This window comes from Oncorhynchus mykiss, chromosome 16, assembly GCF_057628025.1.
Source record: "Oncorhynchus mykiss isolate SJ-2025 chromosome 16, ASM5762802v1, whole genome shotgun sequence".
Classification (NCBI taxonomy): Eukaryota; Metazoa; Chordata; class Actinopteri; order Salmoniformes; family Salmonidae; genus Oncorhynchus; species Oncorhynchus mykiss.
Window position 1 is genome coordinate 57,316,193 of NC_143037.1, and position 14,967 is coordinate 57,331,159.

General features: G+C 45.8%; 1 protein-coding gene across 3 annotated transcripts in view; it reads left to right on the top strand.

Annotated features, from left to right (window-relative positions):
- The window catches only part of LOC110491106 (semaphorin-3ab), a 38,177-nt gene that overhangs the window by 13,293 nt on the left and 9,917 nt on the right, over positions 1 to 14,967 (top strand). For 2 of the 3 annotated variants that reach the window (XM_036947311.2, XM_036947312.2), the window contains exons 2-9: positions 3,255 to 3,409; positions 4,763 to 4,825; positions 5,064 to 5,183; positions 6,401 to 6,494; positions 6,677 to 6,796; positions 7,874 to 8,019; positions 8,152 to 8,266; positions 14,755 to 14,827. In XM_036947311.2, coding sequence (XP_036803206.2) covers positions 3,255 to 3,409; positions 4,763 to 4,825; positions 5,064 to 5,183; positions 6,401 to 6,494; positions 6,677 to 6,796; positions 7,874 to 8,019; positions 8,152 to 8,266; positions 14,755 to 14,827 — 886 coding nt within the window. Of the gene's footprint in view, positions 1 to 3,254; positions 3,410 to 4,762; positions 4,826 to 5,063; positions 5,184 to 6,400; positions 6,495 to 6,676; positions 6,797 to 7,873; positions 8,020 to 8,151; positions 8,267 to 9,510; positions 9,644 to 14,754; positions 14,828 to 14,967 lie in introns of those variants that run through there. The other variant, XM_090203484.1, reaches the window with a different exon arrangement.

Sequence of the window (14,967 nt, forward strand, 5' to 3'; positions counted from 1 at the left end):
GTCACCCTAAGCACAGCACCTCCCAGCTCCATGGGCGTCAGAGTGGGGGATGGAACTGACAGGCCCCGATCTGGACGTCCAGTAGGTTGTCCAGCCGGATGGACAGGTCCACCAGCTGGTCCAACGTGAGGGTGGTGTCTCGGCAGGCCAACTCCCGACGGACGTCCTCTCACAGACTGCACTGATAGTGATCGATCAAGGCCCTGTCATTCCATCCCCCGCTGGCATCCAGGGTCCGGATGTCCAAAGCGAAATCCTGCGCGCTCCTTGTCCCCTGCCTCAGGTGGAACAGACGTTCACCTGACCCTCAGGAGGGTGGTCGAACACTGCCCGAAAGCGGCGGGTGAACTCTGCATAATGGTCCAATTCCAGGGTTTTGCCTGAGAGGCATGATACGAGGGCGGACACGCTCTGACGCCCCGAAGGAGCCGGGTGGACGGTCGCCAGGTTGAGCTCCAGCTGGAGTAGGAACCTCTGGCATCCTTCAGCCGTCCCATCATACTCCCTCGGGATCGCGAGTCGAACTCCGCTGGGACCGGGTGAAGGAGGGGTGGACAGTGGGACCTGCTGTAGTGGGGCTGGTGGAGCCACTGGAAAACCTCCTCCTCTCTCCCAACGATCCATCGTCTGCAGCACGCGATCCATGGTGGTGCCCAGATGTTGCAATATGGTTGCGTGACTCTCTTGGGAGTCAGGTCCGGATCTAGGCCTGGTTGTCGTCGGGTCCATTTGGGTTCGGGTGTGATTGTCCTCCAGTCCTTTCGGGTCCAGGTCCAAAATGTTGGACCTGAGAAGACCTCTACTCTGCTGTCTTTACAAACACGTTGAGTTTAACCGGACTGAAAATACTGTACATGGCTGTTCTGAGTTTAGACACATTTAGAAGAAAAAAAGTTGTTTGTGATCTCAGATTTTGACTACTTTTGGGGGTATTTTTAACTAAGGCGGTTGGTGTGTTGGGAGGAAGTCAGGAGAGTGGCAGTAAGAATGTGCGTGTCTGTATGTGTCTGTGTGTGTGGTGTGAGTGTATGTGTGATGTGTGTTGGTGTGGAGACTACATGTCAGTTTCTATAAGGGGGATTTGTGCTTGGAAGAGGCAGGAATGTGTTTTCTGTTACCCTGAATAAGAAGTATTCATCATATACTCAGAATGATGGGTGCTCTGGACATTGGTTCTATAGTCCAGTGTGTGTATAAGTATGCAGTATATACATACACTGAGTGTACAAAACATTAAGGACACCTGCTCTTTCCATGACAGATTGACCAGGTGAATCCAGGTGAAAGCTATGATCCCTTATTGATGTCACTTGTTAAATTCATTTCAATCTGTGTAGATGAAGGAGAGCATATGTTTAAGCCTTGAGACAGTTGAGTCATGGATTGTGTATGTGTGCCATTCAGAGGGTGAATGGGCAAGACAAAAGATTGAAGAGCCTTTGAACGGGGTATGGTAGTTGGTGTCAGGCGCACTGGTTTGTGTCAAGAACTGCAACACTGCAGGTTTTTCATGCTCAGCAGTTTCCAGTGTGTATCAAGAATGGTTTACAACCCAAAGGACAACTTGACACAACTGTTGGAAGCATAGGCAACAACATGGGCCAGCATCCCTGTGGAACGCTTTCGATACCTTGTAGAGTCCATGCCCTAACGAATTGAGTCTGGAAGGAGTTCTTAACGCTTTGTACACTCAGTGTACAGTATACACTCAATGACCAGTTTATTAGGAACACCACACTGTTCACGAAAATGGTTTGCTCCTACAGACAGCGAGTCACAGTCGTGGCTTGCTATATAAAGCAGGCGGACAGGCATGGAGGCATTCAGTTACTGTTAGAAAACCCAGCCAGTCAGCGGCAGTGCTGTGGTAGGCAACAGCTCGTTGATGAAGAATGGCAAGAATCGTACAAGCTAACAGGTGGGCCACAAACTGGCAAATAAGATGGTTATACTCTTATCAAGGAATTTGATGGTGATATTTGGGACGTGTCACTCAACAAGTTTGCCAACAACCAAGAGTGTGTGTGTGCCAGTTTGTCAATCTAACTCTCAGTCCTCCCGATATCTTTAAATTAAATCTTTGCTACCTCTTTCGCCCAAAAAATGAAACTGATTCAATGAACTCCAAATGGCACTTTCTTTTATTTTTGTATTTTCCCTCAATAACAGGCCGTCTGCTCCAAATGAACTCTCCATTTGATTATTTTTTCTCTTTCATGCCTTCTCCTCATCGATTTATCCTCTTCTCAAATCTGTGTCGTTTCTTCCACACTCGTCATGTCTCATTTCTCAGTCTGTCAGTTTCATCACAATGGCATCAGTCTAATCTCACTGTTCCAGTTTTACCACCAGACACTGTCTGTCATTAAGTCTCCATTTTCTCCAAACCCTCCTCCTTCTATCTTCTATCAAACACATATGCGAGCTAAGCTTGAGCTAAGCTTTCCTAAAGGGAAACAGATACTTCTATGTGTGAGGACAGTTAGACGAATGTAAACGAATCCATCCTCAAAATTCCTTCCTATGTGATCTCAAAGCTTATAGACATCTGCTGTATGTTAGTGTAGATCAGTTTGTGTGGGAGATGTGTGGTTTCACAATAAGAGTAGACTGATAGAAGTGGCGATTGTCATTCTCTGCTACTCTTAGCTATCCAGCTATCGGATCTATCTTGTACAGCCTCTATCATAGCTGTCATTGTATCCCTGTTGTAATCACCCACTATCGTCTTATCTGTCTGGAGATGTACTAGTTACTTTTCTCTGACGGACTAGGACTTTGACTCTGCCCGATAAGAGTGCTTGAGAAATGAATTGATGAATGTGTGATAGACACTGTGGGACAGGGTTTGTGCTGTGTCATATTATGTCTGTTTGTGGAATGGAGTTGGACTTATGCAGAGTCCTAGCCACAGAGTACTACAACTCATATGATTGATGGATGCAGCCTAGTACCATTCATTAGCTGGTCTTTGGTGTATCATCTGAGATATTATAGCTGGTGTGTGACTATGTGTTTTTGATCTCTCTGCCTTTCTATCTGTATTTTGTAAACTGCCAATAAATTGTTTGTCCATGCTGTCAAGTTGTATTCGTCATTAGATTACAGATGCAGTATAACTGTAATATTTGATTTTGTACCATATTGTGACTGTACCCTCATGCCTCTCTGCTGTACCGTGTCCATATTAGGACATCCTCAGTACTGTGCTTCTGATTGTTGTATTAATCTCTGGATTTCTCTCTCTCTTTCAGAGCTGGTCCAGAATGGCCGTCTCCTGTCCCTGCCCCTGGCGGCGGGGGACATGCACTCTCTGCTGCCAGACGAAGATGGCCGCCGGCTCTACGTGGCCATGAAGGACAACCTGCTGTCCACAAGCCTGGACGACATCACACAGAACCCACACATGGTCAGACTGCCTGGCTCTCTATAGGCTTCTTTCACATAGGGGCATTTCACACTACAGAGCCCAACCGAGCCTAACCTAACCAAGCTGCACTGAGCTGGCCTAGTGACACATCCACCATAGTTGTTGGAACTTATTTAAAAAAGACAATGTGAAAAGCGATTATCCAAACCACAGTATGGCTCTGGTCTGCATGATAGTGTGAAAAGGGTAATAGATTCAATATAATCACATTAACACATTCATTCATACAGTACAGCTACACTCACCAGTAAAGAAAACTAAGGAAAACCATAACTCAGAAAACCTTGTGAGAGAAGGGGTTGGATGACTGTCACAGTCAGGGTGTGTTGTCCAGTGTGTATGACTAATGCAATGTAAGGGATAATTAAGCCCAATTTGATGGTAATGAGAATATGGATGGTGAAGCCATCTCCAGCTGTCCAGGCTCCCTTCCTCTTTCCATCAAGCCCCCTGTGTCTCTCAACCAACCACTCTCTTTCAGACCAACACTCATTCTAATACCCACAGATCCACACACACACTCTGTCCACCTCTCTACTGTATGTAACCATGTCCACTACCAGTCATATCCTAATTTCTCTCCTTTTCCACTTCCTCTCAGACTCTCATTCTAATACACATAGACACACATTTATACAGGAAAGCTCTCATAGAGTAGCACGTAGTGTATAAGTGAAGGTTTCACTCAGCCCTGTTCCCATTTCTGCCTGGCAGGAGCTTGACTGGAGCCATGAGCCCTCTAATAAAGCTATCCTCTGATCAACCAACCCCTGAGGCATTCCTATTGCCTGAGTCCCTCACCACCAGCCCACATCACTCACACTGACAGAAGAACTGTGTGTGTGTGATCACTCTCTCCAACATTCTATTTGTCCATGTCCACTACCAATCATATCCTCCTTTAATTAGATTTTTTCTCCCTACCACATTCAAACCCCCAGTTCCTTTTCGGTATATTACTAATTGAATTGCATGTTGCACAGGGATTCGTGTAGTTTCTATGCATTTCCATGTCTTTGTCCATGTGACGGAGCATAGAAGCGTATTTTCAGCTGCCAATGTATAAAACTCCCATCCAAGAAATGTTATTTGTCACAGATGGTTGATTTATATAAGGTTGTTTTTCACAGTGAGAAACATGGTGGTCTCTGATTCTACTCCTCCCTCTGGTATTCACTGATAATGAAAACATCTTTATCTTATCACATGATCTCTGCTACGGCCCCTAAATGACTAACTCAGTGAACATGCTATGGAGGTTAGTCATCTAAGGTGGCATCATACCGGCTAATCATGGTAGCATGACATTTATACTGGCACTTCCTCTTTCAGCTCTACTGGCCAGCAAGTCCAGACCGGGTCCAAGAGTGTTTGATGGCTGGAAAGGACCGGGAGGTGAGTGGTTATGGTGTACACACACACACACACACACACACACACACACACACACACACACACACACACACACACACACACACACACACGCACACACACACGCGCTCGTGCACACACACACACACACACACACACACACACACACACACACACACACACACACACACACACACACACACACACACACACACACACACACACACACACACACTGTGCTAACTTCTAGTCTCCCCTACAGTTGGAGTGTGCTAACTTCCTGCGGGTGCTACAGCCCTACAACCAGACCCACCTATATGTGTGTGGAACAGGAGCCTTCAACCCTCGCTGTGCCTTCATCCCCACCAATGTCTTCCTCCAGGTAAAATCACACGCTCGCGCGCTCACACAGACACACACGCACGCATGCACACACACACACACACACACACACACACACACACACACACACACACACACACGCGCGCGTACCCGGAGTGGTTTGAGAAACACACTCTATTGATGCCTATCTCAAGCTTTCCCTCTCTGTCCCTCTACATCTGTTCTATAGCAATAAATCCTATATCCGTGTGTTTTATTTGACTATAGGTCTAGCTGTCTACCCCTATAGCTGCACTATCTGTTGGTATACCTATGTGTACTGTACTGTGTACCGCTATACCCTGATACCAGCCTGTCCTATCTGTCTCTGTGTGTTTACCACATGTCTTAACAATGCTTAGCTAAACTCACTCCCTCCCTCTTCCTCTTTCTCGCTGTCTTCTTTCACACACTATTTTCCCACCCTACTCTGGTCCCCAGTGTGTTGGTGTCTGTGTTTCTGAGAGAAGGTACAAAACCCATTAAAGGTGTCTGTGTTTCTGAGAGAAGGTACTAAACCCATTAAAGGTGTCTGTGTTTCTGAGAGAAGGTACTAAACCCATTAAAGGCGTCTGTGTTTCTGAGAGAATGTACTAAACCCATTAAAGGTGTCTGTGTTTCTGAGAGAATGTACTAAACCCATTAAAGGTGTCTGTGTTTCTGAGAGAAGGTACTAAACCCATTAAAGGCGTCTGTGTTTCTGAGAGAATGTACTAAACCCATTAAAGGTGTCTGTGTTTCTGAGAGAATGTACTAAACCCATTAAAGGTGTCTGTGTTTCTGAGAGAAGGTACTAAACCCATTAAAGGTGTCTGTGTTTCTGAGAGAAGGTACTAAACCCATTAAAGGTGTCTGTGTTTCTGAGAGAAGGTACTAAACCCATTAAAGGGGCTCAGAAACACGAGGGGAGGCTGTGCTGTGAGCGGCCGGCGGCGCTGCCTCCCTCGCATTGCATTTTACAAAATGTTCACCCAAATATTTACAGCCATTACTACCTCATTAATCTATACAAGTCTGGGAAAGTTTCACAGGTGTACTGTACATTAGTCATGTGGCAGTGTGATTGTGTGATTGTGTGTGTGTGTGTGTGTGTGTGTGTGTGTGTGTGTGTGTGTGCGTGTGTGTGTGTGTGTGTGCGTGTGCGTGTGTGTGCGTGTGTGTGTGCGTGCATGTACACGCTGTGTATAATGTGTTTATTAAATTATGTTTATTTGGCAGTCGGAGCGACAGACTCTGTCATTTGGAGAGACTGAATGTGGGAAGGGAAAGTGTCCATACGATCCACACCAGAAAACAGCCACAGCCATTATTGGTAAGACCATGACAGTACGTGTGAGAATATGTCTTGTGTGTGAGTAAGTGCACACTAATAAAATAACCTGTTTGCTGTCCTTGTAGGTGGATGTTGATGATAATGTGTGTATATATGTGCTGTTCCATAGGGTAGGCCTATATAGTATGGTGAATAATGTGTTTGTCTGTATTCATGTACAGATGGCGAGCTGTACGCTGGGATCTCTTCCGACTTCATGAGTCGAGACTCGGCCTTCTTCCGCAACCTGGGCAGTCGTCACGTGATCCGCACCGAGCAGTACGACTCCACCTGGCTTCAGGGTAAGGAACTTGGTCTCAGCGTTCTAGGATTCTGTAGGGACCTCTCTATAGGCTTGATCAAACAATAACAACTAAATCATTTCTCTTCATTCTCTCTTTCACTCTTACTCATCACAACATTTTCCTTTCATTCTCTGTCATTTGTTTTCTTTCTCTTTCATCTCTCTTTCGATCTTTCTCTCTCATTTGTAAACTCTCCCTTCTCTCTATCTCTTTCTCTCAATTCAATTCAATTGAAGGTCTTTATTGGCATGGGAAACATATGTTAACATTGACAAAGCAAGTGAAGATAACAAACAAAAGTGAAATAAACAATAACAATGAACAGTAAACATTACACCCACAGAAGTTCCAAAAGAATAAAGACATTTCAAATGTCATATTATGTTTATATACAGTGTTGTAACGATGTGCAAATAGTGAAAGTACAAAAGGGAAAATAAATAAACATAAATATGTATTCTTCACTGGTTGTGGCAACAGATCACAAATCTTGTTGCTGTGATGGCACACTGTGGTATTTCACCCAGTAGATATGGGTGTTTATCAAACTGGGTTTGTTTTTTCTAATTCTTTGTGGATCTGTGTAATCTGAGGAAAATATGTTTATCTAATATGGTCATACATTTGGCTGGAGGTTAGGAAGTGCAGCTCAGTTTCCACCTCATTTTGTGGGTAGTCAGTGTAACAGTATAACTTTAGACCGTCCCCGTTTCACATCCGTTACATGAGCATATAGTCTGTCTTCTCTTGAGAGCCAGGTCTGCCTACGGCGGCCTTTCTCAATACCAAGGCTATGCTCACTAAGTCTGTACAGTCAAAGCTTTCCTTAAGTTTAGGTCAGGCACATTGGTCAGGTATTCTGCCACTGTGTACTCTCTGTTTAGGGACAAATAGCATTCTAGTTTGATCTGTTGTTTTGTTTCTCTCTCTCCCTTTTTTCTTCTGTCTAATTTGCAAACTTTCTCTCCCCCCTCTCTCTCCCTCTCTCTCTCTCTCTCTCTCACTCTCTCTCTCTCTCTCTCTCTCTCTCTCTCTCTCTCTCTCTCTCTCTCTCTTCCTCTCTCTCTCTGTCAGATGCCCAGTTTGTGAAGGTGGCCTCGATGGCGGAGACTGATAACCCAGAGGATGACAAGGTGTACGTGTTCTTCACTGAGCGGGCTCAGGAGGCAGAGGGGGCTGCTGGGAAGGTGCTGTACTCCCGAGTGGCACGTGTCTGCAAGGTAAGATCTCTACGTGCCTGTGTTGTGTCTGCTGGTATTGACGTGTGTGTGTGTGTGTTGCCTGTATGTGTGTTTGTTTATATTTTTTCTATCATAGTTGCTGTCTATGTCGATCTGTTCTAATCTGTACAGAATGACATCGGGGGTCAGAGGAGTCTGGTGAACAAGTGGAGCACCTTCCAGAAGGCACGTATAGTCTGCTCCATCCCTGGATCCGACGGGATACAGACTCACTTTGATCAACTACGTGAGTATCAACTATCAACTTTACCTCACTCTTACTTACCAGTGACCACACACATGACCATAAGATTGCCGACCATAACCATGAATACAACAAGTCAAACATACAGACAATCATCCTAAAGTACAACAGACATACCATATGTCTTCAATAGTATTCAATCTCAATAAGACCGCAGTAGGGGAGGGAGTGAATGTTGTACAGACTGTACTGGTGCTGAAACAGATATGGAAGTGAAGATTCTATGCTTGGCCAACAGAAGGCCCAGTGTTTGATCATGCAGCCAGCATAACTCCACTCCACTCCACCCTGGCTTGTGGTATTCCACACTGTTACCACGGTGACCAGCAGCCTTGTCCATTTACCCTGCTCTGCCTCTGTAGTACTTCAGCCCTGGTCGCCCAGGCAACTGCTCTGAAGTCTCTTAGTCTCTGTTAGAGAGGATTTAAGAGTCTGGTACTGTTCTTCTGCTGTTTCATCTTCTGTTTTTCATGTGTGTTATGGGGTGATTAGTGTGTGTGTGCATGTGTGTGTCTATGTTTATGTGTGCACTCTGCCATGGGTGGTTATATAGGCCATGGTGTATCTGTAAGTGATGTGATCAGTAGCTGGCCTCGCTGAGAGTGAGACAGAGAGACAGGACCGGTCCCTTATCACATCTCTCTTTGTAAAGACAACCAGACAGTAGAATAAACAACCTGAGCCCTACTTCACCCCCTCCTTCCTTCTCTCTGGGGTTAAACTAAGTCAACTACACACATTATGACACACACACGCACACACACACACACACACACACACACACACACACACACACACACACACACACACACACACACACACACACACACACACACACACACACACACACACACACACACACACACACACACACACACACCCCTTTCTGTCCAACCCAACACGTCTCAGCCAGGACAGTGAGTGGGAGGATGACCATAAACATCCCCACACAACAACCTGCCCCGGGACATATTGCAGCTGAAAAGATCATCAAAGATCATCAGCCCAAGAATGCCGCCGGTGTTTAGTTTACGCCATGCTCCGTCGGCCAGAAACACTACGAATCCCATGAGCGCCTGGTGTGTGTCCGGGTCCCTCATGGTGGAGGAGTGGACACAGTCTGAGTCAGGTTGTTATCTATGCCGGAACTTCAACAGGAATATTTGAGCAAAACTTGTGTCAGCTTTGACAAAAGCCACTATCCTGGCAGGTCATCTCTGTTTGTACAGGTGAAAGGGATCGTTGACAGTGTTGAGTACTCAACCATCAACATTTACTGAATACATTAGTTTCTAATCCTACAGTCAGAATGAAGTGGTTCCAACAGTAGTCTTGGATTGAAAGCTTATGAGAGACATGGTAAGCGAAAGTCTTAGAGTATCAGAGTTTAGTGGCATTTTTTATGGGTTTAATTATAGCCCACTGGGCACAGACATCAAGTCAATGTCTATTCCACGTTGGTTCAACATAATTTCATTGAAACGACGTGGAAACAATGTTGATTCAACCAATGTGTGGCCAGTGGGAGAAACATGTAAACATTTAAAAGGTGTAATTGGTCAGAATCCCATCAACAGAATTCACTGCAATGTTGTTATTATGTTGTTATTCAGGACTGTCATACCATGGGTTTGGACCAGGACACAATGACTATTAGACCACATAGTTGAGGTATGAACACCTCGGTCCCGAAGCAGAGGACTAAAAGGTCTTGAGTAGTTTGTTTTGGGTTTATAGATTTCAGGGATTTAGAGGAAGTTCCTATGTGTGTGAGTGTAGCCAGGGGGTATGCAAGACAGAACCCACATCCTAGTCCCTAGATAGCCCAAGTCTGATGAGGGAAGAGGAGTGAGAAGGAGGAATGAAGAGGAGGGGTGAGGAGTTGAGGAGAAGCGGTCGTTTTTTGGGATAAGGCTGGGAAGGATAGGGGCTGGAGCCTGAGGGGTGCGGGCCAGACAAGGGTATCTACCCTCCAGGAGAACAGATCCCTTTGTTTAGAGGAACTGACACAGGTAGAGCCCTCTGGAAAGAAAAGTAGAGACACAGAGAGAGTGAGAGAGAGAGAGAGAGAGAGAGAGAGAGAGAGAGAGAGAGAGAGAGAGAGAGAGAGAGAGAGAGAGAGAGAGAGAAAGAGAGAGAGAGAGAGCGAGAGAGAGAGAGAGAGCGAGAGAGAGAGTGAGTGAGTGAGTGAGTGAGTGAGTGAGTGAGTGAGGAGAAAGTGAAAGACAAAGAAATGTAGAGGAAAGAGACTCCCAAAATGGGGATTTGAGAGAGATGATTGTTCAGACAGAGAGAGAGAGAGAGAGAGAGACAGCCAGCAGTCTCCACAGCATGGTGTACCCAAACTCCTCTGCTGTGTGTTATGCCCTGGGCTATGCGGCGGCGTGTGTGTGCAGGGGTGTGTGTGTGGGAGGTAAGATTAGATTCCCACCAGACTGATCTCATCGAGGCCACCTGAAGCAGCAGGAATGTGAGAATAGTTATACGCTTCATTGTGTACCACACCACAACTACAAGCCCACCATACATACTGTCTGTATGCTAGCGTGTGTGTTTGTCTGTTTGTGTGTTTGTGCGTGCGTGTGCGTGCGTGCGTGCATTCCTGTGTACGTGTGTGCATGTGTTTGTTTGTCGCATCCAGTATGTCTGTCTGTACAACTGGTTCATGTAACTGTGTATACACAGACTGTGTGTGCGTAATATTTATTTATGTTTTTTTTTCACCTTTATTTAACCAGGTAGGCTAGTTGAGAACAAGTTATCATTTACAACTGTGACCTGGCCAAGATAAAGCACAGCAGTTCGACACATACAACAACACAGAGTTACACATGGAATAAACAAACATACAGTCAATAATACAGTAGAAAAAATAAAAATATATATACAGTGAGTGCAAATGAGGTAAGATAAGGGAGGTAAGGCAATAAATAGGCCTTGGTGGCGAAGTAATTACAATATAGCAATTAAACACTGGAGTGATAGATGTGCAGAAGATGAATGTGCAAGTAGAGATACTTGGGTGCAAAGGAGCAAGATAAATAAATAAATACAGAATGGGGATGAGGTAGTTGGATGGGCTATTTACAGACGGGCTACGTACAGGTGCAGTGATCTGTGAGCTGCTCTGACAGCTGGTGCTGAAAGCTAGTGAGGGAGATATGGTTCTCCAGCTTCAGTGATTTTTGCAGTTCGTTCCAGTCATTGGAAGCAGAGAACTGGAAGGAAAGGCGGCCAAAGGAGGAATTGGCTTTGGGGGTGACCAGTGAGATATACCTGCTGGACCGGGTTATACGGGTGGGTGCTACTATGGTGGCCAGTGAGTTGAGATAAGGCAGGGCTTTACCTAGCAGAGACTTGTAGATGAACTGGAGCCAATGAGTTTGGCAACGAGTAGAAAGTGATGGCCAGCCAACGAGAGTGTACAGGTTGCAGTGGTGGGTGATATATGGGGCTATGGTGACAAAACGGATGGCACTGTGATAGACTGCATCCAATTTGTTGAGTAGAGTGTTGGAGGCTATTTTATAGATGACATCGCCGAAGTCGAGGACCGATGGGATGGTTTTACGAGGGTATGTTTGGCAGCATGAGTGAAGGATGCTTTGTTGCGAAATAAGAAGCCGATTCTAGATTTAATTCTGTATTGGAGATGCTTAATGTGAGTCTGGAAGGAGAGTTTACAGTCTAGCCAGACAGCTAGGTATTTGTAGATGTCCATATATTCTAGGTCAGAACCGTCCAGAGTAGTGATGCTGGACGGGCGGGCAGGTGAGGGCATTGATCGGTTGAAGAGCATGCATTTAATTTTAATGCATTTAAGAGCAGTTGGAGGCCACGGAAGGAGAGTTGTATGGCATTGAAGCTCGTCTGGAGGTTAGTTAACACAGTGTCCAAAGAAGGGCCAGAAGTATACAGAATGGTGTCATCTGCGTAGATGTGGATCAGGGAATCACCAGTAGCGAGAGCAACATCATTGATGTATACAGAGAAGAGAGTCGGCCCGAGATTTGAACCCTGTGGCACCCCCATAGAGGCTGCCAGAGATCCGGACAACAGGCCCTCCGATTTGACACACTGAACTCTATCAGAGAGGTAGTTGGTGAGCCAGGCAAGGCAATCATTTGTGAAACCAAGACTGTTGAGTCTGCCGATAAGAATGTGGTGATTGACAGAGTCGAAAGCCTTGGCCAGGTCGATGAATACGGCTGCACAGTAATGTCTCTTATCGATGGCAGTTATGATATCGTTTAGGACGATTGCATAGCGGAGAAGGTACGGTGGGATTCAAAATGGTCGGTAATCTGTTTGTTGACTTGGCTTTCGAAGACATTAGAAAGGCAGGGTAGGATAGATATAGGTCTGTAGCAATTTGGGTCTAGAGTATCTCCCCCTTGGAAGAAGGGGATGATCGCGGCAGCTTTCCAATCTTTGGGAATCTCAGACGATACGAAAGAGAGGTTGAACAGGCTAGTAATAGGGGCTGCAACAATTTCGGCAGATAATTTTAAAACGAGAGGGTCCAGATTGTCTAGCCCAGCTGATTTGTAGGGGTCCAGGTTTTGCAGTTCTTTAAGATCATCAGCTATCTGGATTTGGGTGAAGGAGAAATGGGGGAGTGCAGGGCTGTTGACCGGGGTATGGGTAGCAAGGTGGAAAGCATGGCCAGCCGTAGAAAAATGCTTATTGAAATTCTCAATTATAGTGGATTTATCGGTGGTGACAATGTTTCCTTGCCTCAGTGCAGTGGGCAGCTGGGAGGTGGTGCTCTTATTCTCCATGGACTTTACAGTGTCCCAGAACTTTTTGGAGTTTGTGCTACAGGATGCAAATTTCTGCTTGAAAAAGCTAGCCTTTGCTTTCCTAACTGACTGTGTATATTTGTTCCTAGCTTCCCTGAAAAGTCCATATCAATGTCTTGTTTGTGTACATGTTCATGTGTCATATATTTGGTCAGTGGTTGATCTGTGTCATGGGGTTGGGAGGGATGGAGGACAGTGTGGGGCCATAGGAGACAGAGAGGCAGAGAGGCCTAGCTGCAGGGCAGGAGAGGCCTAGCTGCAGGGCAGGAGAGGCCTGCTGTAGGAGGATTGGTCATGGAGGATCAGCTCGTCTTCAGCTCTCACACTGAAATATACTATGTATGTAATACTAATACTAATATACTATGTATGTAATATGCATATTACTGACTGGAATTCGTTAGGTTGGCCCACTCAGCCGTACCACCATACCATACAGCATTAGTCACATGCACACAAATAGGAACACATTTGTATATACACACACACACACACACACACACACACACACACACACACACACACACACACACACACACACACACACACACTTGTACACTTGCTCACTCGCATGCTCACACACACATACGCACACATTTCGTATCCGATGATGACTTCCACTACTGCTTGTGGGTTTGCTGACAACTGTATAATTCGATGCGGGATGCACATTATCTGCCGTTGAGGCCAGTCTCCTTGCCAGACTAGGCACCGTCCTTTTTTCCGCGTCCAACTGCACTCTTTGATGGCAGAGGCCTGGCCAGGTGGAACAGTCCACATCAACATTCTGGAGGGAGGCAGGATTTATCCCACACTTCTTTAGTGATGTCTTCAGTTGGTTCTTCAGCTGCCTTTTCTGCCCAGCTGAAGAGCAATGGCCCAATTGTAGCTGTCCGTGCAGCATATTTTGTGGCAAGCAATCCTCTGGCATCCGGATAGCATGGCTGAGCCATAGTGGTGTGTGATGGACTCGTCAGTGCTCCTGCAGTTGGTTTTCTGTAGGATCTCTGAGTGTGGAACACGATTCTGGTCACTTTCAAAATGCACACCCCACCTCTGGATTATTTTACTTTATGAGGGTAGACCCATCTGCACTTCTGAGGGTACGGAGAAAACAACTTCTTGGGCCGTGTGTGTTCTTCAGGGCATCATAAAAGTGTCATATCTGTCCGCACAAGATTGTATTTCTTGTGCTTTGAAGATCCACCAGTCATTTTGTAGATGTCGTAGAGCACTCTGTGCCTCCCTCCACTGAACATGCCATTACTTTTGAGGGCTTCAGAAGTGGGGTTGTTGAGTGTGGATTTATGTACCTTGTCTGTGCTGTGGATGGTGGATATGTACCTTGTCTATGCTGTGGAGGGTGGATATGTACCTTGTCTATGCTGTGGAGGGTGGATATGTACATTGTCTATGCTGTGGAGGGTGGATATGTACCTTGTCTATGCTGTGGAGGGTGGATATGTACCTTGTCTATGCTGTGGAGGGTGGATATGTACCTTGTCTATGCTGTGGAGGGTGGATATGTACATTGTCTATGCTGTGGAGGGTGGATATGTACCTTGTACCTGTCATGTCACATATTTAATAATGCAAATCAGCCCTATAATCAGTTTGACCCAAGTTTCTCACCTAATGCAACATGTATCCCTTCTCTTCTCCTTCCAGAGGACATCTTTATCCTCCATGATGGGAAGGAAAAGAAGAACCCTCTGATCTATGGACTCTTTACCACATCCAGGTGATTCAGCCTGTTTGTGTGTGTGTGTGTGTGTGTGTGTGTGAGAGAGAGAGAGAGAGAGAGAGAGAGAGAGAGAGAGAGAGAGAGAGAGAGAGAGAGAGAGAGAGAGAGAGAGAGAGAGAGAGAGAGAGATACTGATA